General features: G+C 40.0%; 1 protein-coding gene across 3 annotated transcripts in view; it reads left to right on the top strand.

Moving 5' to 3' along the window:
- Window positions 1-24,057, top strand: part of SYK (spleen associated tyrosine kinase) — a 94,248-nt gene that overhangs the window by 66,559 nt on the left and 3,632 nt on the right. For 2 of the 3 annotated variants that reach the window (XM_039544787.1, XM_039544786.1), the window contains exons 5-13: window positions 31-112; window positions 819-871; window positions 8,268-8,336; window positions 15,106-15,193; window positions 16,729-16,906; window positions 19,088-19,297; window positions 19,726-19,915; window positions 21,995-22,135; window positions 22,600-22,712. In XM_039544787.1, the coding sequence (XP_039400721.1) occupies window positions 31-112; window positions 819-871; window positions 8,268-8,336; window positions 15,106-15,193; window positions 16,729-16,906; window positions 19,088-19,297; window positions 19,726-19,915; window positions 21,995-22,135; window positions 22,600-22,712 (1,124 nt within the window). The remainder of the gene's footprint in view (window positions 1-30; window positions 113-818; window positions 872-8,267; window positions 8,337-15,105; window positions 15,194-16,728; window positions 16,907-19,087; window positions 19,298-19,725; window positions 19,916-21,994; window positions 22,136-22,599; window positions 22,713-24,057) is intronic. The other variant, XM_039544788.1, reaches the window with a different exon arrangement.

The following is a 24,057-nucleotide window of genomic DNA, read 5'->3' as shown; positions in this document are numbered from 1 at the left end:
GACATTCTGTCTTCTATTTTGTCCTGGTAGTTAGTTGAACATTATTCATACAAACCAGATGGGCTGCAAAGGGTCCTCACAATTCCATGTCCACGACTTGGCTCAGAAAATGGTAAGTGATTCAGATGACTGTAAAACTCTAATGTTCCTGCAAAAGATAAGAAGAGGTGTGTGCATTTTCTTCATCAGAGGAATAGGAACATGCAGACTATTCTAAAGAATTGCTCTGGGTAGTGTGAGAAGGTATAGGGGGATTCTATATTAGAGCCATATTTTTGCCTCCAGTGATTGCTAATCTTGATGGCAATTAGTCCCTTGCTATCCTCAGATATTTTAATTCTTCTTGGAATGGTTTCTCTTTCTCAGGCAGTGAAGTATTGTCTGCAACTTTTCAAGGCCAGTAGGCCTGGCAAGTATTCTATCTAGTCCAGAAAGCAGTAAGAAGTTCTGGGCCAGGTTCTAAGGCTGGTTTATATAACAACAAGGGGTGAAAATCTCAACAGGTCGTAAAAATGGCTTTTTCTTCACTTGAAAATTAGTTCTCATAAGAATACAATATTGTAGCATTGTGATAACTAACATGGTGTTGAACATGACTTATCAATCAGTGTAGCCGGTGATTGTTGTGTTAATATCTTGTCAATTGGTCATGAATAAAACCTACTGGAACCATAGTATGTAAAATCTGTAGTTTGATAAGAGGCCATCCACCTGTTTTTTTTGTTGGTTTTTTTTCACGACTATATTCCCCACTCTTGGTAAGAATGGCAGCAATCTATATGCTTACAAAGTAATTCTTATGTTTGATTCCCTTATAGCTAACATTATTTTTGACACCCGTCCACCTCCGCTTCCCGGAACCCATCCTAAGGTAAGAGTAAGCAGTAGCAGCAATGCTTATGTTTAAGAAAAGCAAGTGAGATCCTTAGTATTTCTTAGCATTTTAGGAACTTTAATGAATGCATGCCACTACAGTAGTGAATTAATTTTCTTATGATTGCTGTATATAGACAGTACATGGAAAAGTACATTACCCCGGTTTGAAGTATTCTAGCTTATTCCTTTAATCGGTTTTTGCTCAGAGTTATATGCAACATGTAATTCTTTGGGCTTATTTTAGGCACAAGATTAAAAAATTATGATCTATCATATGCAAAAAGCTACACTATGGCAATATTATGGGCCATATCCTGCACTAACTATAACAACATGGGGGAGCTGAGATACTGCACAGTGCATCTTCTGTTTCAGGAATCTGCTGGCTAAAACAGAATCACTTTGCTGAATAAATACAAACTATTTCCACAGTTAACATTTGTTGCTGACCTCAGGTTTTTAAAGGCCTGATCCAACATGCGCTGAAATCAGTGTTGGGCTATAGCTGACTGGGAGGCTAGAAGCACCCTTGTTTGACCACAGACCATGCACCCTTTAGGATGTGGTTTGCAGACAGAGATGACAGCCAGGCCCATGCGCTGGGCTGTCTGGAAATATTCTGCCCTGCTGCTTCTGCAAAAGATGAAGAGGCAGTAAAAGATTATCTAGACTTTATTCCTTTTTTCGCATCACTGCTGCAGGGGACACGATTTGGCCCCAAACTTGAAATTTTAATTCTACAAAGCACAAGAAATTCAGAATTGGGGTTCACACCAAACAGAACTGCCCTGCTTGCCCATATGGACTGCAAAAGAGTCTTTAATTACATGATCACCAAACATATGCAATCATATCACTTGTTAAATATTAGGAAAATACAGGGATACTTTCAGAGGCACAAATGGCACCTATCTGCCACTAGTTTTAAAAAATATCTAAAATGTGAATCTTGTACCTGTAACACCTATAAATGTTTTAGACTCAGATTTAGGATTCCAGTTAGGGAAACATCAGATACAGAAAAACAATACAGGAAGAGTCTGAAATTGTTGCACTCTAGAGAAACTTTTTTTCCTGGGATAGAATGAGAGAGCCGATGTACCCGAACTAAGACTGTTTTAGGCCTACAGGGGCCCATACCAGCCAGAGCCTGATAAATGGGCAGTAGTTGGGTAGACTGTCCTGGCTCTCCATGAGTGACAATCAGTTAAAAACTAAATGTCACATAGACACAATACATGAGCCTGTGGTGAAGTGCGGGCTGGTGATAGCATTTAGGTAAACAACAGCACAGTACCCTATGTTCAGCCTTTTAGTGTTTGATCAGTAGCAACAGAACATGAAAGGCAGTGGTGCCAGAGAAAAAATGTAATATTTAAAATAATGTAATACCTTTGCCAAGCAAAGCACAAAATGTGACAATAGCAGTGCTGCCTGCATGCATGCATGTACACAGGCTGCGTGAATACTCTCACTGGCCTCAGGGACAACTTTGACTTTGTCACACACTAAGGGCCAAGTCACGGACCAGCTCGCACAACCCAGTTAGAGGGGTGACTGCACCACAGCCATTATTGGAGCCTTGCAGGGTCAAGGGAGATCCATGTAGTAATTTTTAAAAAAACAAAATAAACACTTTTTAAACCTGTATGTCTTCACTTTGATCACAAGCTTTGGGTGAAATCCTGGCCCCATTGAAATCAGTGGGAGTTTTGCTATTGACTTCAGTGGAGCCAGAACTTCACCCAGTGGTTTTTAAAGAAGAAAAATTCCTGGCTCTCAAAAGTGCTGCTTCCCTGCTCTACCAGCCCAGATTTTCCCTAGCTTTTGTGCTGATGGTATGGTTGCTCAAGCTAATGACTGTAGTCTGCCATCCATTCCCTTCATCACAAAACACATCTACCTCTTACTATAATGGTAAATTGTTCAAGTGGCGTTTTCCACAGAGAAATAACCCCAGGAAATACTTTCATGAGAGCGAGAGAGATTTTTGTGAGAATACTGTCCCAATCTGCTATATCATCATACAATATCTGGATTTGGGCCAAGATTTCAAAAATAATTTTGGATGCTTGAATGTTCGGGTGCCAACTGAAGACACCTTAATATGGCCTGATTTTCAGAGGGTAGGAGGCCAGTGCTTTCTGAAAATCAGGCCTCTTTGACATATGCACCCAAAACCATTAACTATTTTTGAAAATCTTGGTCTTGAGGTTTGGCTCCATACAACATATGTGTAACTAAAATTATATTCAAATGTGAAGTTTAAACATGTCAGCGGTACACAAATCATCTTATTTCCACAACCTTAATGGAGGCAGAATGTTAAAATTCAGCTTATGCAAGAACAGAAAATACTACCTATATGCTTGCAAGTGTATAAAGGAAAGGTAATCACTTGAAGCTCTATAAAGTGTTAGTTTATAGAAAAAATTTAGTTCTATTTTTTTATTCTATTAGCTGAATAATAGGTTAAATTGACCAATGTTGTGTGATCATGTAATGAAAGAACACAGGCCAAACTCTTCTCTCCGCTTCATCAGTGAAATTGCAGTGCAGCTCTAATTCTAGTTGTATCATTATAATTTAACATTATTTATATCTCCATAGTTGTTCATGATTCTTTACATACTAATGACCCAGTCCTGCAAACACTTAAAAGTGTGTTTTTACTCATATGAATAGTCCCATTGAATTTAAAAGGCCTGTTCACATGAGTAGAATTATACACATTCTTAGTGTTTTCAGGACTGGGGCTCAAAACACTAAAACTTCAAGGGACTTACAGATATAGACCTGAGTCTTCTGCCATGGAAGTGAATAGAAATTTTGCTATTGACCTCATTTGAAACAGTTTTGAGCCCTTTCTTAGACATATGGTAAAACAGCAAGGAATGTTGGGGAGAACAAAGGGTTCAATGAGAAGTGTTATGTGCATACCATGTTAGTTCCTTTTCTAAAATTATTGTCGTAAGAATATATTCTCAGTAATATATAATTTATAGACTTTTCTGTAATTAACATCTGAACATTGGCATTGCATTAACAGAGTTCCTTTTATGTTATTTCTCTGCTTTTTAATATAAAGGGAAAAATAGAAAATTACATGGAATCCTATTATCTACAGAGCTCAAAAGGTTTACTTACCATAGCTGAATTCCACATGGGCATCCTTGTGGAGAAACAGTAACTCTTAAACTGTTCAGCTGACCACTTATGCAGCAGTTCTTATATACAGAGTTTAATTAAAAAGTAATTCAAACTGCACAGATAGAAATGCATACTCAGAAGAATAAATAACAATTGCAAACACTGATGTAGACCATGTAGAATCTGCAGTTAACTATCTACTTGATTCCAATATACCATTTTCATAGCATGCTAGGTCTGTTCTAAGATCAGAGTTTTCAGAAATCCTGGAGCATTATATCCCTTTAATTTTACAAAGCTGGATAGCAAAGAGCTCCTCCCCTTACCTGCCTCTTCTTTTTTAACTATGGCAGCCAAATCCACTCCCCTCCTCCCACAGACCGGATTCTTCCTGCCTGCCAACCAGCATACAGACCAAGTCCTTCCTCCTTCCTCACTAGCTAGAGAGCCAACAGGGTCTCCTCACCTAAGCAGATTTGCCTCTGCTTCTCCACCTTCTCTCATACTCCTTATTCCATATAGTTCTGCCTTCCTCTCCCTGTCCTGCTCCAACAAGCCCCTATCACCTGCCTATCTTTGTCCTGGCACCCTTCTTCCTACCCTACCCTGTTACTGCTGCTTCCCTTAGTCCCTGGTCTTTTTTTACTCCTAATCTGGCCCCATGTTACTAGTCATCCCCTCAACCTTCTTCTTCTCCCCCACTTGCTATTCTGATCCACCTTTACCCCTGTGCAGAATCATGCCCCCCATGCCAGTAGCCCTTCTCGGTTGCTGTCACTTTCCCACTCCTCACTCTGGTCTTGAATTCTCTAGATACAAAAACCAGCAATGAGGAAGTTACCAAAAGGAGTGATATCTTTTGTGTGAGAGATGTATTTAATCATGAAGTAGAACAGGGAGGTTTGGGTCTGAAAATAGCTGGGCAGCCAATTGAGCTGTAGAAGAAGCTGACATTTTTCTTTCCATGATACTCCTATTTTAAACCTGCAAGCACATTTTTCTTTGGCCCATATCTTTAAATAACAACACTAGCCTCTACTTTGAAAGAGAGAAAGCTACATAGAATGCAGGACTCAATTTAGCATAAATACCAATGGTGACCTATAAAACAAAGCGGAGGTGCTCAGAGCAGGAGATTTAATGTGCTACAAGAGAGCTCTGGAGAGACCTTTATCTAGTGCCCGCTATTCCACAAAAAACATTCACAGTCAATATACATATCTGAACGGAATTCTTCCCAAATACATGCATCAATGACTGCCCTAAACATGACTCTACAGTCAGAGATATCATCCTTTGCTTCTTAGACTTGGCTATTGCCTGAGCTAGGCTGATTAGGGGTAGAGTGGGAAAAACTTTTCAACTGAAACTATAGGCAGAACCCAGCCAAAAACACTTAATGAATTTGTGTCCATTTTGCTAAATGTTTTGTTTTGACATTTTCAAAATTAAATACTTTGACTTTTCAATTTTTAAATGACTTTTCATGTTATTTAAAAAAAAATTAAAAAGGAAAAAAACTCATTTGATCCAAAATGAAGTTCATTTTAGATCAAACAAAATGTTTAGTTTGACTCAAAATGATTTTTTTTAACTTTTTTGACTTGCCGAAAACTTCCAAAAAATTGTTTTCATGTCAGCCTGAAAAAATAAATTTATTCCCAGTGAACAAAAAAAATCTATTCAGATATTTCTGATTAAATGGCCCCAGCTTGTCTTGGAAAAGGCACCCAGAAATAAAGTTGTGTGGAATATATGGAGATAGATAACCAATGCAGGAAGAAGATGGAATAGCCATTGCTGTGTTCACAAGACAAGCCTCCAGTAGTCCCAATATTTCTTAGCTCATGAGAGTGAAGATCACAATTGATGGTTTCAGAGAAGCTACTTGTGTTTATAGTTCATCCTCTGGAGCGTCAATGACTAACAGAGCAGTAGGGTCTCCTGTAACGTTATCACTAGGCCACCAGACAAGATGTCAAAATCCAGTCCTCTCTTCTGCCACACTGAGGTCTCCTTTGCAATGAAACCAGAGCAGAAAGGGGAGACAGGGTGTTGGAAGGCTGTACAAGAGGTACATGTACCATACCGAGCATGAAGCCCTGCTCATCATCCCCATATGTAGCAGTACTCCACCGAAGAGTTGGGCAGGGTAGGAACATTTCCTTCCCATCATATAAGGGGACCTTAAGTAAACTTCTTCAGCCACTGGTTCTACCACCTTGGAGATGATTCCTTCACCTTGAGCATCTTCCCAAAACCTTGATCAAGGATTTAGACCAGGAGATGAGTTTAGGATTTGAGATCAGTCACTACCAATACAGAGAAGCAACAAGTCTAGAGCATCCAGATTTCAGCAACGGTCATCTATCCAAGTATTGTTATATTCATATATTTATATAGTAGTTACCATGCACTAGACATGTAAGTTCTAGGCCCAAACCTAATTAGTTTTTAAATTTTTATGAGTGCCAGCTTATTTAGACTGGTACTGCCATCCTCCAACTTCTACAAAATATTCATCTTAGGATGCATTTTTATGTCTGCAGTACTATCATGTGAGTTAGTTATTATTAGTTCTAAAGCCTTACAAACTGCTGCACAGGCATCGGGTCAAAAGTTAAGGAGTGACTGTTACAGGAAAAGTGTGATGAACAGCACTCACCCTACACAAAAACTCTAAACGCTTTAGAAGATGTATTCATTTGTTGCAGGATAACTAGAAAGTTCCCAAAAGTTTTTGATCCCATATGGAAAGAGAACATTGTCAGATTAAGGAAAATAACCGATTTAATATGCAATTTTAAAAATCTTGGAACTTTGGAATTTCAATCCTAAAATTTGTCTCATACCTGAAATAGGAATATGTACATGTAGGCCGAGTTTGATGTTTTAAAACAAAGCTGCTTTTTTAGTTGTCTGAAAGCAAACGATCCTTTTAAAAAGAAACCTTTGGGGGAAATACAGCTGACAGACTCTTTTTAAATAATAAGATAACTCAAAATTAATTATTTGAAAAGGTCTAAACCTTCAACCTCAAAAGTAAGTTCTGAGACTGTTTTATGTGACTGAAAAGGGGAGTCAAAGTGCCATATCAACTGTAAGTGCGTAATTGTTAGGACAACACAATACTACTTCAAACATTTAAATGTGTGCTCTTTGTCCCTGTTTAGCCCTAAATGGCTTTCTCTAAGAAATAATCAGTCACATAAGGCTAATCAACTCTCATAACATACTTGCCAAACAACATACACCTCTACCCCGATATAATGTGAGCTGATATAACATGAATTTGGATATAACACGGTAAAGCAGCACTCCAGGGGGGCAGGGCTGCGCACTCTGGTGGATCAAAGCAAGTGCGATATAACGCGGTTTCAACTATAATGCGGTAAGATTTTGGCTCCCGAGGACAGCATTATATCGAGGTAGCAGTGTCTTTGCTTTTGTTTTCAATGAATTTATATAGACAAGACTGCATTTGTGGAAATCAAAATCTATTGGTTTGTTGTTTTTTCCCCCAAAAAATACTGTTTTGAGTTCAATTCAGCTTATGTAGTTTTTTTTTAAATAACCATCTTATGTTAATTCTAAAACCAAGGTGTACTTCAAATTGATAGCCGCATTAACCTTAATACATTATAAGTGGAGTATTATCTGCTTCATATTGGTAAATCCTGCTTATTTAGGGAATAAGAATTTCATAGTAGTAGTGGAAGAGGTTTACTGTGTGAATGACTGGGAGAAAAGCCTACTTGTTTTTGATTTATAACTGTAGTCAAATTTGCATTTTGTATTTCTGCAAACTTTGGTGTATTTTCCAACTTTGGAAATTCTATACAATACTAAGGACTAAATTTTGCTGTACACGCATGGAACCTCACTAAAAATAGTGGGATTGCAAGAGTGTAACTGGAAGCAGACTTTATCCCAATGATGCTAGTCAACATGTAACAGTTGTGTTTTTCTCCTTTATGTTGGGATATAATGATTTCTAAAGGAGAGATTTGGAAGGGGAGGGAGTGATATGGTTTAGGGAAGATCTGTTGGAGATTTTACATGTTACTTTTGCATACTTTTTGATTCAGCATAATAATTTAAAAGTATACTTAGACACAGAGTAGAGAAAATACCAGGAATGTTTTGGAAGGTTGTTCTTGTAAAAGTTCATCTGTTTATAAATTACCGTTAGATATTTTCCTGACACATTTACTGTTCCTCTTTGACATTATGGTTTCTAGACTTGGTCAACAGGTGGAATTATCTCAAGACTCAAATCGTACACCTTTCCAAAGCCTGGCAGCAAAAAGGTGCATAATACAGTCTTTGTAGGTTTTTGAATGAGTGAAAAGACTTACCCACACTTGGCTAACCTCACTTCTTTTCCGGCTTGCTGATACTAAGCATGTGTCTGGCTACTAACAATTTAGTCATGTAGATTTGATAATCTTTTTGCTTCTAATCCTTGTTTTATCTAATCACAAATCATATGCACAAATGTGGTCTTGGTTAATTGAATCAAACCAATGCCTGATCCTTAGCAACGGTAAAAGATTGTTTTTGTGTTTTTAGATAACTTAATTCCTCACATCCAGAAATGTTAGCACTGTTTTCAGTATGCCTGAGATACAATACAATGGAGATACTTTAGAAAATAATAAATTATACTAGTACAAAATTATATTTCTAATGTAAACAATTACTAGCCATCAGAAAATTGGCTTGCTTTATGTATTAGTGAATACATTTAGGGTCAAATATTCAAACAACCACTAAAATGCTTCTGCAGAACTTATGTGCACAGATCATGTCATTATGTCTTGGGGTTGATCATGCATTGTGCAAGTGCAGTGTTGCAAGAATAAGCACAATAAGTAGGTAGGGGGGGTCTGGAGAACTCAATCTTGCATTAAAGGGAATACTCCTACATGGCCAATAAATTATCGCTGCACAGTGATAGGTATAGAAGCAAATTCTCAAGCACATTCCTAATGGCTTCATTGCATATTGAGAATAACACTTATGTCCTTTCTTTCACCCACACCTCACCCTTTTTTTAATGCTATGTTCTTGAGAGTAAAGAAGCAGACACTAAAGATGCTTGAGATTTACTCCTGGTCAATGTGGAGAATTATGCTTAGTGCTTACCTTATTTGTCATGCTGGAGCACGAACAACCTTTGCTCTCTGCTGGGCACCATGTAAGGACTTGCAGAAGAAGGCCTTGTTGTAGATGCCCCATTTGCATGCACATGTGCTTGTTTGTGTGCACAATACTTATGGACACAGATTTTAAAGCCCATTTGAAAATTTGCCCATGATGTTGCATATGAGGAGTGTATGGGTGTATGTTGGTTTTTTTTATTACAGTATTGTTGGTTAATAAGTTCCTTGGGGTCTGAATTCTTGCCAGGTATAGATGGGGGGGGGGGGGGAAGCCATCTTGGTCACTGCTGCTATCTAATCATCTAGTATTAGATAGGGATCAAAATAGACCCCAGATTGTGCTCCCACATCACAAAAAACAGCCTCTGTAAGAGAAGTTATGTTTCACAAATCTTCCAGTTGCTTCCCCAAATTTAATAACATCCCACAAATCTTCTCCAAATTGAGCCTCAGCAAGCTTACCTTCCCCTAGACTTCAATCTCTGGTAGACACAGACAAGTGTTTGCCTACATGCACTGGATCAGAGGGACCTAGAGGTAGATTGTCAGCATGCTGGCAATGCCATTTATCCTCAGTACTTGCCACCCACCTCTCATCCACCTCCCCAGTAGGCTCACATGCACACAGGATCATAGGGGATGTAGAATGGAACTCTGCAGAGAGCACCATCAGGATATAACAGTAGTTGCTGGACATCACCGGGTCTATAAGAACTCAGCAACAAAAGACTTTAGCCAACCAATAGCATCCTTATCTGTTCCTTCTTCAGCAAGTCAATACACCTTCTAATCAGTGGTATTGCAGGCAGATTACGCTACCATCATTGACTCCAGACTTTCATTTTACGTGAATATCAACCATCCTAACCAATGCATTAATTGTGTTTCATAAGACAAAGTATTGTTGTATTATCTTATATTTCATAGAAAAGTCTGTGTCCAAGAATTTAAGAAAGAGATATTCAAAGGCAGAAATGGGAGTTAGATGCACCAAACTCCTGTTGGCTTTAAGTGGAAGTTGGGCATATAACTCTCATTTCTGCCTTTGAAAATTTCTCCTTGAAAAATTTCCTTCAACGTGCAGTCCCTTAAGAGGCTAAAGACATTCTTGTTTTGCCACATTTATTCTTTCAGAACTAAACTTCTAGCACCAATGGCTGGCTAATACACAACAGTTCAGGATTTCTTCTCACTCCTTCAAAAACAAATGTGTGTGTGTGTGGTTATCAGGCAGGATCTTGCCGGTTTACAGATTGACAGCCCAGAATCAAACTACCTTGTGAGATTTGGGCTGAAAATGTGGACTGTTCCAGGGAAACTACAACTCTGTTCACTGTGGCAATATAATACATGTTAAATTACAGACAGAGAAAACCTCTCCTCTGAAATACCTGCCTTTCAATGCTACTATATATTTACTAGTGTTTTCTCTAGTCTATTGTTAAAAGTTCTAAGTGATAGTGCTTCCACTACTTCCCTTGGAAGACTGTTCCCCCAGTGGGATACATCTATTGTGAGAAAGCTTTTCCTTCTTGCTAAATTTCCCTTTCTCAGTTTCATGCCAACAACTCCTGGTGATCCCAGTAAGAACCAGCATTTGATGGAAGATTATGGAATCCTAGTGGTATGATCATACATTGATCTCCAGAAGCTGCCACATGGCAGCTACAACCATATTGATTACTGTACTCCAGTCTCTCTCATGCACTTTGTGACAGTGGAAGGTAAATATTGTGGGGGAAAATGGGGTAGAATTAAATAATAAGACTTCTGTTGTCTTCAAAGGGTGCAGAACATAGGCCCAAATGTGCAAAGTGAGTGGATCTCAAGTTAGTGCTAGTAAAGGCAGCCTTGTCTTGTGACACACATGGATTGCAGAATAATATTTTGAGAGGTTGTTGTGCAGCAAAATAATGTCTGGTGGCTGCAGTATAGCATCATACCAAATAGTCTGTACTTTTTTGTGGCTGTTGTGAAGACAACTGCAGTCCTGGAGAGCAGTTTTTGTTGTTTTACGCATATTTGTAAGGAAAGCCTGATATTTTTAGGAAATGGGAGGTAGCTTCTGAAACCTGATTTGATAGCCATTTAACATTACGTATCTGAGTACTCAACAATAATGCAGGTTTTAAGATGATGCAAAATTACAACCCATGCTCAAAAATTAACATACTGAGCTGGAGGTCAAAGTTTATTTCGACTTCATTAATTAGGAAGATTATTATTTCTCCTTAATTACATCCAGAAGTTTCTAGATTGTGCTTTTTAAAAAAGTTAAAAAATAGATCGTTTGATTTTATATCTTAATGTCAAACCAAAATGTTTCCTGGTAGCTTCTTTGGTGACTCAAAATAGACAGTTCAAACATTCATTTAAAGTCAAGTTTAGACAAAGGAAGTCCAAGTCACCTGGCAAAAAAGAAAATTTAAATCAACTAGTGCCATCTAGTGGGGGCTAACATGTTTTAGACGTGTCTGGTGTTTGTTTAGCTAGTAAGGTCTGAGTGCTAACCTGTTGGATTTTGGGTTATGAATATTAGTAAGTGAAAGAGGCAGAATACTTCCATATATAAATTTAGATCAGGTACAAATAGAATATCTTACTAATTATCAAAATGCAAAAATAATTACTTTTTTAATCTTTCATAACTTTACCTCTTTATGATTCAGGCTCCAGATTTGTCTTACTATCAAGCAATTATTTGGCTCATAGTTTCAATCAGCAAGTTCCAGTCCACTAGAAATTCTGAGCTTGTCATTTTTAAGCCCTTTCCCCATTTATATCACATTTCTCCTGAGTTCCTGTTCGAGGAAAAAAAATTGTGCATAAAATCTTTGCTCATCTAAAAAGCAAAGAGGTCTGCTGAATTTAGCAGCAGCAATAACTCCCTGTTATGCAAACACAATAATTGTACAAGCTCTAGAGAACATTCAGCCAATCATGAAAAGAAATAAAGTGAGAATGCCATGCTGCATTGGTTATCTGGGAGCTACAGCTATGGCAAAAGGGCTTTACTTAATCACGACTATAGAAAAGATTTCCTGCAAAGGCTTTTAAAGTAAGCATAAGGGAACATTTCAAGGCATTGGGTTCACAACTTTCCATGCTTAGCACAATCATACAAATCCAAGTACTTTTGGTGTAGTACTGGGCACCCTCAACTCCCACTGAACAACTTCCAACTGTAAGTTGCAGGCATGTGACAATGGCAACCTCACCCAAGGTAGTCTGCAGCCCATGGTCCCCAGACAATTTGGCCAGACCCACACATCTTTGGGTAAATGTTTTATTTGCTGTGCTAAGTAACAATTCCTAGTGTAAGCAGGACAAAAAGGAGCTATTTTTAAAATGCCACTGTTTATCTGAAATTGAAGAGCCCACCTCTGCTATGCATTTCAGAACTCCTCGCTTCCAACTTTGCTGCAAATGCTGCACTGCCAAAAGAAGAAACATCCTTCCCAAGCAGCCTCTCAACAACTTTTCTGGGCAATGGCCCCCTTTTTTCCATCCTTCTCTTCCATGCCTCTTTTGACTGGATCATTTATGGCCTGTTGTACCTGACAGTAAAAGGAATACTAGAAGAAATTAGGACTGACCTTCTGTGCTCTGACACTCTATCCCTAAATCAACCAAACAGCCTCTCTCCAATCTCTTTCACTTCCCCATTCCCCCACATCTCCCATTGCTCATCTATCACTTGATCTTTTTTTTTTTTTTAACCTTCCTTTCAACCTCTTTTCTTCCCCCTTCGTCACATCATTTCATTTCTTCCTCCTGGCTTCCCCATCTTTCTTCTTCCTAGCCTCCCATCTCCCTTCCTCTTCTCCCTTAAAAATGGGGGATACTGCTTTCCCTCATGGCCAGTCTGCTCCCCTAGCTCCTGCTCCCATGGGTGGGCTCCTACAGCACAATCTTTTAGGTGAACAGTTGAAATGAGAGCCCAGTAAATCATATTCTATTTACTTTTTAATTTTGTTCCTCTTTTCTCCTTATGGAATGTCTAATATTAACTCTCTCCTTTTGCTTTGCTGAATTTGTTGTCAAGATGCTTTTAGTAAAACTCCATGACCTAGATAAAAACGTGACCTCATAAAGTGAAGTGACATATGCCAAGGAAACATAGGCCTTAATTCCTGGGTCTGGAAGGACTCACTTGCCCTAGGACCCAAAGTTAGGGTTGGAGAAGAGGGACAAATGTGGTTTTGTACTATCTTTGTGGCTTCACAATTCTGGAGCTGGCCAAGGGCCAGTTTGGCCCCTGCAATATGTCAGAGCAGCCTCAGGAATGCTCTAATTTGTGCTTGTTTGCATATGGTCCTAAGGGGACACTCCAGCTGCCTGGACAAACCAGACTGTGAAATGTTCTGGGCATTTCTGATGTAGCCTACCATGCCCCAACACCGCGGGGGGTGGGGGGGTCAGGGGAAATATACACCTACTATGCTGGTACAGTGGCACAAATGGACCATGGTAGACCTGAGGAGATCAAGCTAGCTCATTATTTGGAGCTTGCTCTACAAGTTTATATAGTAAAACCTTTTCTGTATACCCGATTAGGCAAAATTATTTCTTTAGGTTTTAGTTGGCAATACCTCCTGAACGATGGCTGCTTTTCTTATGAAATGCTATGACTGAGAGGTATAAAAGATAGTGTACCAGTTAATGGATCTGAACTCCTTAGTATTTCTGAAGTTCTGTTTATCCTAACTTGAAAACTATGGCTGTTTTGTTTGTGCCATCAAAAATAAAAGTTGCAGGTATAAAGAAAGCTTTTAAAAACAGTAATATATTCCAATATGTACAAAACATGCCATCTACTGTCTTTCAAGTACAATATATTTGTTATATATTGGATCCTTGCAAACATTTCTTAGTGTCTGAGTATCTATAGCTGAATAACTCACTTCTAAGAATGTGAATTCCATTGGTTGGCTTATACCATTCAAAGTCATCTTTCATATTATTGCTACAACATCAGCTACGATCTTTTCAGAGAATAGAAGAAATCTAGGGCTCAACTGCAAGGTAACTGGTTGTGGCTGCTGGATCCTGAAGCTGGTTCTATAACAGTCCCAGAATAGATTTAGAGCAGCCTGGGGATTTATCTAATCTAGGTTGGCTGCCTATGGCCCCAACGGGGCCATCTACCAGCCAAGGATCACTGGAACACACTTCACACCAGCCATATTCTCTCCCAGCCCTAGCACTCCCCTACAGCAAAGTTTGCAGTGGGGGTGGCGTAACTGGCTCTACATCTGCTGGAGATTCCCCCATCCTGGAAAGGTAGGGTGAGTTTCTGACCCCTTTGTGCAATGAGACAAGCACAAAGGGGACTGAGTAGGGCACAGAATCTGGCCCATATTTTTTTATTGCCTAAGAGTATTAAAGTCATCTCTATCTACCTTTGTTTTCCTCAAAATAGTGGAATTGAAGCCATTTCTACAATATGTGCATTGACGATATAGATATAGATATAGATATTTTTTTTGTGCTCAGAATTTCTGTATGGCCTGGGTTTTGGAAAGACTTAATTAGGGGGTAAAAAAATTAAAGAAAAATATTGAGGACTTCCAGTGTTACACTGAAATAGGATTTGAAAACTGCATGTAAATTAAAATGACCACAGGATAAGATTTGTGCATGAACCATTAAAGTTAATTCTCTCAGAATCAATGCTCTGAAATATTTGCAGTACCTTGTTCTGCTTTAGCAGCATATGTTTTATTTGTCCTGCATATTTACTCAAGCAATAACCTGAAGAATGAGAGAAGCTTGGTTTGACCCCTTTCTTACTCTCTAATTCTCCACCTACATCTTTCTAGCATTCATTATGCCATAACCTCCTGAAAAAAAAATGCTTTGAAAGGAACCATTTCTTAAGCAAACTGAAAAATTCTATTTGTGTGTGCTGCAGTTTCATCAATCCATTCCTCATGATGATTCAGCATCTTTTAATCCTTATGTGCTGCAGAGGACGAGAGCTCTAATGGGAGCTGAACAAGGTAGGCAGAGATATGTTATGTCAATACCAAAACCTTTACCTCTCCCTGCCAATAGTAATCGCTACCAAGCCCAGACATACAGCGGATCCTTCCTTCTTCTCTCCCTTTCCCATGGCTCCTTGACACACAGTCTGAGGTTGCATGGAACCCCACTACATTCTCCACTCTCTTCCCGTGAGCAGCAACACATTGACACAGCATCCTGGTCAGAGGAGTTAGTACAATATGAATAACAGTATGGGGGTGCTTTAGTGATAGCCTGTTTTCCCTCTTTGGGCATTAACAGCCCAGGGCTCAGTGCTGACATAATGTCCTTTACATATGGATAAGAGCTCTGACAGATAATTCAGTGTTTGTTCAGTAACAGCGTTGCAGTCAACTTTTAAAATTTGTGAACATTTCAACAAATGTAGACACTTCAAACCATTTAAAAATCTACTTGCATCCAACGAAGTGGGTATTCACCCATGAAAGCTCATGCTCCAGAACGTCTGTTAGTCTATAAGGTGCCACAGGATTCTTTGCTGCTTTTAAAAATGATTACTACTTATGGGCTAGATTCTACCACATGCATCTTCAGGCATGTTAGATGGATGAAGAGGGGCTCTGCAGCATCTGGAACCTGAGGAAAGTTTCCCCAGCAGTGCTCCTGCACATGCCTGCTATACCACTCTTGAAAAAGAGTGCAGAATATTATACACGTGCACACACACACACCCCTAAAGTTTGAGACCTTAGGTTGTAGAGGTGCAAGTGATCACCTAATTTGGTTTCCAGAATCTTCATCGTCAGTCATGATGTAAAAGAAGGAAAGAATCCAACTTGGACTTTCGGATGCCAGGTTGATCAGGGTTGGCAGTTAGTAAAATATCATGTTCCTTTTAAACAGAGAAAATTAGATCTGGAAATCATTCTGACAATAAACACCGAAGTGCATGATGCCAGTTTTCCCAGAAAAGCACTGTTTTTTTTAAGTTGATGACTGTGTATATTTATGTGGAATGGGAAGGGTAACAGCATACAAATAAGATGTCACCATATAAATAAACTTTTTCCCAAGATTATGCAATCTATCAGAATATGAGCCCAGGCTAACATTTACGATAACACATACAGCAGAGTACTTCCACAAGGAAATTCTTCACTTATTTGTAACATTCTATTTATTTTTCGAGTATACAAAGCTGTAAAAAAAATTGCACATCAGTGTGCCAACAAGGACAGTGCAGGTAGTGATGACAAATGCTACACTTTCTGCTGCTGGTGGTAGTAGAAAGGAAAATAAATTGATAAAAAGATGAGGTAGATTACCATTCTTACCCCCAATCCCCCCCAATGTGAGGAGTGCCATGTGTGTATGAAGCTATCAGTAGCTGGGCTTTTTTTAAGCAAATACTCATACATCTAAACCAAAGGTATGAGTGACAATTCTGATCACCTACACTGTGAATACAGTAGGTGTGAAAGCACAAACTACCATAAGTAACAGACATACTTCCTGTAATTTGGTAACTTGTTCATTGGTTGAAATGCAGGAGATCAGAGGGATGCCTTGCCCATGGACACAGAAGTCTATGAAAGTCCATATGCAGATCCAGAGGAGATAAAACCAAAAAATGTCTCACTAGACCGAAAAATGCTGTCTCTGGATGAAGGAGAACTTGGCTCTGGTAACTTTGGTACTGTAAAGAAAGGGCTCTATATGATGAAAAAGTAAGTTTTTACTACCATTTCATTTAGTGTGACAAAATGTTTTACATACAGTAACTGAGGGTGCAATTCACACACATTTCTCCCTCTGTGTCCAAAAATCTAAGCTTCATGTACTCCCCAGGGGGGTGCGGTCATGGTATTGCCACCTCACTTCTGTGCTGCTTTCAGAGCTGGGCAGCTGGAGAGTGGCAGCTGTTGGCTGGGCACCCAACTCTGAAGGCAGCACCACTGTCAGCAGCAGCACAGAAGTGAGGTGTCATGGTATGGGGGGGAGGGTTCATTGCTTTTTGTGGGGGGCCAGGGCCGGCCTTATGGGTGGGCACCCATGGTGCCACGGTCAGGTGAGTGACATGGTCACTGCACACACACACACACACACACACACATACAGCCAGCGCAAGGTCCCTTTAACCCCCATGTGCTGGGCTCAGAGCCAGGGAGGGACAGGGCTGGGGGAGCTCCCACTTTGTGCCAGGCTCCAGCTGCTAGTCCTAGCTGGGCTGGGCAGGGATAGTACTTCCTTTTTCCGCACACAGGCTGCTCCTGGGGACGGGTCAAACCCAACTCCAGGAAGCTCCGCAGCTGCTAGCTGGGAGCCCAGCTCTGAAGTCTGCGCTGCCACCAGCAGCAGCACAGAAACGAGGGTGGCAATACCGCGTCCCCCCACAGTAGCCTTGCAACTGCCCCCCTCTTTTGGATCAGGACCAGTGTTCCCTCTAACTTTTCCCACCTATGTGCGGAATGAATTTTGTTATGTGCTCCAGTATGGAGGCGATGTGTGACACATCCCCTCCATATTGGTGCACGTAACAAAATTCATGTGGTGGGGAGTGGGGCCAAGGGGTTTGGAGTATGAGAGGGGGCTCAGTGCTGGGGCAGAGGGTTGGGTGCAGGGGTGTGAGGGCTCCAGCTGGGGGTGTGGGCTCTGGGGTGGGGCTGGGGCTGAGGGGCTCAGGGCTGGGGCAGAGGGTTGGGTTCAGGGGGTGAGGGCTCTGGGGTGGGGCTGGGGATGAAGGGTTTGGGGTGCAGGAGGGTGCTCCAGAGCTATGGTGGGGAGAGAGGACTCCCTCCAGCTCTTTCTCCCTGCAGCAGCACCTGGGCTGGAGGGGAGAGGCACGTCTCCCTGCTGCAGCAGCAATGGGGCTGGAGCCACAGGATAGGCGCCTCTCCCCTGCCAGGCCGGGTCGGGGCTGGGTTCAGGCCGGGGAGGGATGCCACAGCAGTCCAAGCTGGGGCTGGGTTCAGGCTCGGAGAGGGGTGCCATGGCAGATTGGGGGCTGGGCTAGCTTCGGGGCAGAGGAGGGGTGCCCCTCCCCCAGCCACAGCAGGTCCCCAGGCAGGTTCTCTGAGCAACTGCGCAGCGCTAAGAAGGCTACTGTGCAGATTACAGGGAATTTAGGTTGGGAGCCCAATGATTACAACACTGTGAACGTTCAGATTTAAATATCTGGAACTGTGAAATTTACAATTTTAAAAATCCTATGATCGTGAAATTTACCAAAATGGACCGTGTGTTCGTTGGCCCAAATTATGACCATTCACCACTGTTCTCCAGACAATGCCTTTCTCATTCAATTGCACGTGCTCTAAGTTACAGCAGCCTTCCCTGACTGCCCTGTCTTCCACCGTGCTGACTAGAGTCTCTGGAGCGCTACATACTCCTGCCTTGCCCTCCACACACCAGTCCCACCCACCCACAACACCATATCAACGTGCCCCTTTACCAGGGCTTATGAAGTGGTCCTTGGAAGGCAGCCTTATAGCTATTTTCCATGTGCCTGCACCAGGGAAATCCTCCCCCAGCCAGACACAGGGCTTTCAGGGCCCCTTCATGCTGCTTCAGACCTTTTATCCAATGTAAAGGGGCCAGAGTGGGAATGAGGATCTTGCAGTTGTTTATAAGACCCTTCTCGTGGATGTGTGTGCATTTTTCCTATGATTTCTTCAATTCTATCTTTCATTCAGCTGTCTTCACCCATTGTAAGAGATACTCTTGTTACACTTTTTTGCCTTTCAGTGCCAAAAATAATTCAAAAGTCCCAATTGTATCACCACTTCTAATCTCCGCTATAAACCTAGAAGTGTCAAAGTCGGTGTACAGTAACACTTGAGAAATTTGTGTGTATGTGCAAGTTAGAATTTTTGTTACAAGTAATCCCACAACTGGACTTCCTTTTATAGGGGTGCCAAGCCAGTAGCTGTAAAAATTCTTAAGAATGAGAATAATGATCCAGCCATAAAGGATGAATTACTGAGAGAAGCCAACGTAATGCAGCAACTGGATAACCCATACATTGTCAGAATGATAGGCATATGTGAAGCTGAGTCCTGGATGTTAGTAATGGAGATGGCGGAACTTGGACCATTAAATAAATTTTTGCAGAAAAACCGGTATGTTGGCTTTGAGTACATTTTATACGGTTTTGTCAAAAAAGGAAATCAGATTGGTATGTTCTTTTTAAAAAAAAAAAAAATTGAATACCAATGAAAAGGGCTCCTTTCTTAAATCTACAGTGTGGAAGGCTACTGTAAGACTCCTTTGTATCAAACATTTTCTGATGAAACTGCCACATTTTTGAATGAATGAAACATTTCCAAATGCCCCACTATCAATGGCCTGTTGATCTGAGCATACAACTCTTATTTTTGTTCAGGAGCCACTTCTGTCATCAGTTCCAATTAAAGTTCATTTAAAACATAAATGAACATGACGACCCATATGATGCGAGGAAGGTCATTTAATGGATTTGTACAGTAGCTCCATTAAAAGTCATGAAAATGAACTACTGACCTCTTACAGACCCAATTATGACTTTCAGACATGTCAAGGAAAAGAATATAACAGAGCTGGTGCATCAGGTTTCCATGGGGATGAAATACTTGGAAGAAAACAATTTTGTACACAGGGATTTGGCTGCAAGAAATGTGTTGCTAGTTACCCAACATTATGCCAAAATTAGTGATTTTGGACTTTCCAAAGCTCTTGCTTCTGATGAGAATTATTACAAGGTAAGATTAGTACAAGGTATATGACTTTGATAGTGATGTGATTTTTTTTTTAATGGAATGATTTTCAGCTGAAGTAGTTACTTTAAAAGTTGAAATACAGAACATATTTTATTATTTTGTTGCCTGTTAGTAGGTAATTAAAAGAAAGGAATGGCCTTACTGAAATGGATAGAGCTGGTTGGGGGAAAAAAAATCCATAGAAATTTTTTTTGGTTTTGGCCTAAAGGCAAAAACTTTTCTGATTTTAATTTTTTGATTACAAGTCAAAGTTTTCCACAGAAAGCAGACACTTTTCTTGTTTCTTTTGTTTAGTCAAAAGCCCAATTTACTGTTGAAAAACAGTTTCAACTAAAAATGTTTGACCAGCCCTAGAAATGGACTCTGCTACAGAATAGTGTCAATCCATTTTCATATATTTTGCACCCAAATTCTTTCAACATCATCAACCAAAACTAAACCTAACACTGTTCATATTATTGAAATATGATGATTCATTTTGGGAGGGGGTTGAATGAAAACAGTTTGGTCAAATGATGGCTAAATAAATCCTTCTCTAGAGGGACAGTTCAGTTTAGCCTGCATCCAAAGGAAAGGAAATGACTGCCAAGTTTCATAAAAATATAACAGTCCTTGGGAGTCAAGGGAGACCCTTTGGGCCCATCATGTCTTTTTTTAATTCCCTTATCTTTTATTCTGATTTTTGGTCCCCCTGTTCCCAACACAAGAACGTTTTATCCTTTTTAAGTTGGTCTGTTGTATTTCCTGAAGAGCAGAATATCTAGGGCTAAAATGAGATCCAACACCCCTGTGGAAGCATTTTCGGATGAACTTATGATACCAGCTCCTCCCCATGCTTTTCACTGCTCTGTCTTCCTTGTCAAAACATCTCCAGGGCTAGGTGACTAGCCAGATATGCATGTAAGGCCTTGCAATTCAAATCATTCCTTGTCCCTGCCCTCTCCTCCTCTTCCTCCTACTCAGTTGATTTATCATCATAGGTAAGTTAGAGGCCAACATGCAGGAAGTCAGGTGTTTTCTCTCACATGAGCAGTAGCATTAAGAAAAGTGTGAGGATGCTCATTACGATTGGTGTTGGGGAGCCACAAACAGTAGAAATATGTTTTTAATTACAGTTAAAATGTTTGGGATCAGGATGAGCTCTTTAAAAGCACAGTTTGTCTCCAGTGAAGAGGGGACCTTAACTGAAGGCATGTCTACGCTACCCCACTACATCGATATAATTATTCCACCTCTGCGAGAGGCCGCCATAGCAAGGTGTGGACAGCACTTTTAGCTGATGTAACTTATGTCGCTCAAGTGTGTCATTTTCACACCCCTGAGTGACTTAAGTTACATGGACTTATGCAGTAGTGTAGACCAGCCCTGAGAGTCGATGACAAAGGTGCATTCCTCTTTCCCACTGAAAAGCAGAGTGGAGTTTCACAGTGACATTGCCTTGTGATAACTTGGTATTGCCACAGAATAGTGTTAAGAAACAATCAGATTGCAACTCAGTATCAGATTGCAATACTATCAGTCCCTATGCTGTTTTGAGGCAAAAGGGAATCTCTGCTTGAGACCAAGTTCTGCCTTGAAGCAAGTATGAGCCTCAGGTTAATTGAGTATGTCTCAGGTTGTGCGAATGAGACTTGATATGAAAACTTTTATTTTTAAAAGACTGACAGAAGGATTGAATGTTTAAATAAAAGAACAGCATGCAGTAGATGCCATTAAAAACATGACCAGAAATCATTTGCAAGTAAATTTACCTTTACTGTGTTATTCGTGGTATTCCTATGCTAGAACATAGTGTGGAATACTGTGAATAGCACAGTAACAACTCCACGGATGCTACTACAAAATGTCTCTTTTATAGCAAATATGCCATCTACTCTCTCTCTCTGTGTGTGTGTGTGTGTGTGTGTGTGTGTGTGTGTGTGTGTGTGTGTGTGAGAGAGAGAGAGAAATCAATTTGATGGCATTGATTTACATTTCTTAAGTTAACATGGCGTATTTGAATTTTGATGAGAACTATAATTGTTTCCACTGCCTGCTTTTTCTTTTGTGACTCATTTTTAGGCACAAAGTCATGGGAAATGGCCAGTCAAGTGGTATGCTCCAGAATGTATGAACTTCTACAAATTTTCTAGCAAGAGTGATGTTTGGAGCTTTGGGGTTCTAATGTGGGAAGCATTTTCCTATGGGCAAAAGCCATATAAGGTGAGTATTTTTTTTTCAATTATGTTTTTGTTAAAGTTAGTGAAAAGTAATGACCTCACACATGTATATGTGCATGCGCACACACGTTTCTGATAGATCCATTCTTCTGCAATAAGTGAGTCTCCCATGCCAGGGCAATTCCCAGCTACCCATTTGTGGAAGCTCGATGAAGCACATGGGCTATAGTGTGCAGGGCTGCCCAGAGGACTCAGGGGGCCTGGGGCAAAGCAATTTCGGGGGTCCCTGCCATAAAAAAAATTGCAATACTATAGAATACTATATTCTTGTGGGGGGCCCTGCAGGACCCAGGGCCTGGGGCAAATTGCCCCTTCCCCCACCCCTCCCCCCCGGGTGGTCCTGATAGTGTGGCTCAGAAGTTTGCTGTGTCTACACCTCTCTCATTCTAAGTGACAGCACGGGTGATGTATTCTATCTGCAACTGAGGCTTTATCGTTCTATTTTAGGGAATGAAAGGAAGTGAAGTTGCCCAGATGATTGAAAGAGGAGACCGAATGGAATCTCCTGAGGCTTGTCCAACTGAAGTCTATGACTTGATGAAACTGTGTTGGACATACAAGTAAGTATAATGTGACGTTTTACCTCCTGTTGATATTTCTTAGGCAGGCTAGCTAATATGTAGAAAGAAAACAAGAGACATTTGAAAACACATACTTTCAGCTGATGTTTTAATTAGAAACAATAAGCTGTAATCTTAAGGCAGTCCATCATGCTTTCAAATAACCACAAGTTGCTGTGGAACTATATGCATTTACCCTCTACCTATCAAACAAAAAATGTATCCAATTTCAAATGTGATATTTTCCACACTGCTTAAACAAGAATAAGGCCTAAAAATGTTCTGGCCAAAAAATAGGGTTTCATCAAAATCCAAAATTGTTCACAGGCAAATGTCACTTTTGATCATATTTTTAACAATTTTTTTTGTTCCATTTCAATTTTTGAAAACAAGAAAATTTCTAACTATCAGATATTTTTCCCACCTCCCCCCTGACCACCTGAATGCAATAGAATAACAGATGTCTAGATTTTTTTCTGTATTTTATTTCCCATCCTCTATCTTTTCAAAACACCCTCAACTTTGGAAAAGGTATTAAGAGGCAAAAAGAAAAAAAACTAACTTTTTAAAGACTGAAGTTTTGAAAAGTTACAGAATGGCTGAGTTAGTTTCATTTTTCCACTCTATAGTTTTTCCAAAGTTGAAGAAATGTAGAAAATTTAAAGCACAAAAACTCACCCTAACCTAGATATTCCTTTTATTGCACTGTGTGATAAATATTCAAAAATTTGACATTTTGAAATATTTTTACTTTGGAAAAAAGGTTTTTTTTAAAAGTTCTTCATTTAGAACGCTGTGAAATGGAAACAACTTGCAAAATATTTCAAAATTTTGATTTTTTTTCCTCCCCATATTTTGTCTACCTCCTATAAAATAAATATCAGACTCTGTGTGGACTACAGTGGCTATGCAGTCTTTTGGTGTCTTCGAATTTAAACTCAAATTATTTAATTTATGCTTTTAATGCTTCAAAATCAGCCAAGGTGAGAAGGCGGGTTCCTAAACAACTTCTACAAATTCAGTGTTCCCGCAAGACAATACAAAAATCATATTGTATGCATCACAGGTACATTTCAAAAAGATAGTCTTCTACAAATGAAAGCAATGGGCCAAACTCTGCTTTCAGTTACATTGGCATAAACTGGGAGAAGTTCCTTTCAGTTTACATCAGTAAATAATCAAAAGCAGAATTTGGTGGATGGTATGTCATGGTGGGAACACAGTCTTTGTGAGCTCAATGCTTATAGAAATAACAACAAACATAATGAGCTTCACAGAAATATAGATTCTTTCTTATAATAAGCCTGACTTTCTTCCCTGATTAATTCAGTGAATGCCATAAACT

Source organism: Mauremys reevesii, linkage group 6, assembly GCF_016161935.1.
Source record: "Mauremys reevesii isolate NIE-2019 linkage group 6, ASM1616193v1, whole genome shotgun sequence".
NCBI classification, from domain to species: domain Eukaryota; kingdom Metazoa; phylum Chordata; order Testudines; family Geoemydidae; genus Mauremys; species Mauremys reevesii.
The sequence above is the reverse complement of the archived record's forward strand: the minus strand, read 5'-3'. Positions and strand labels throughout refer to the sequence as shown.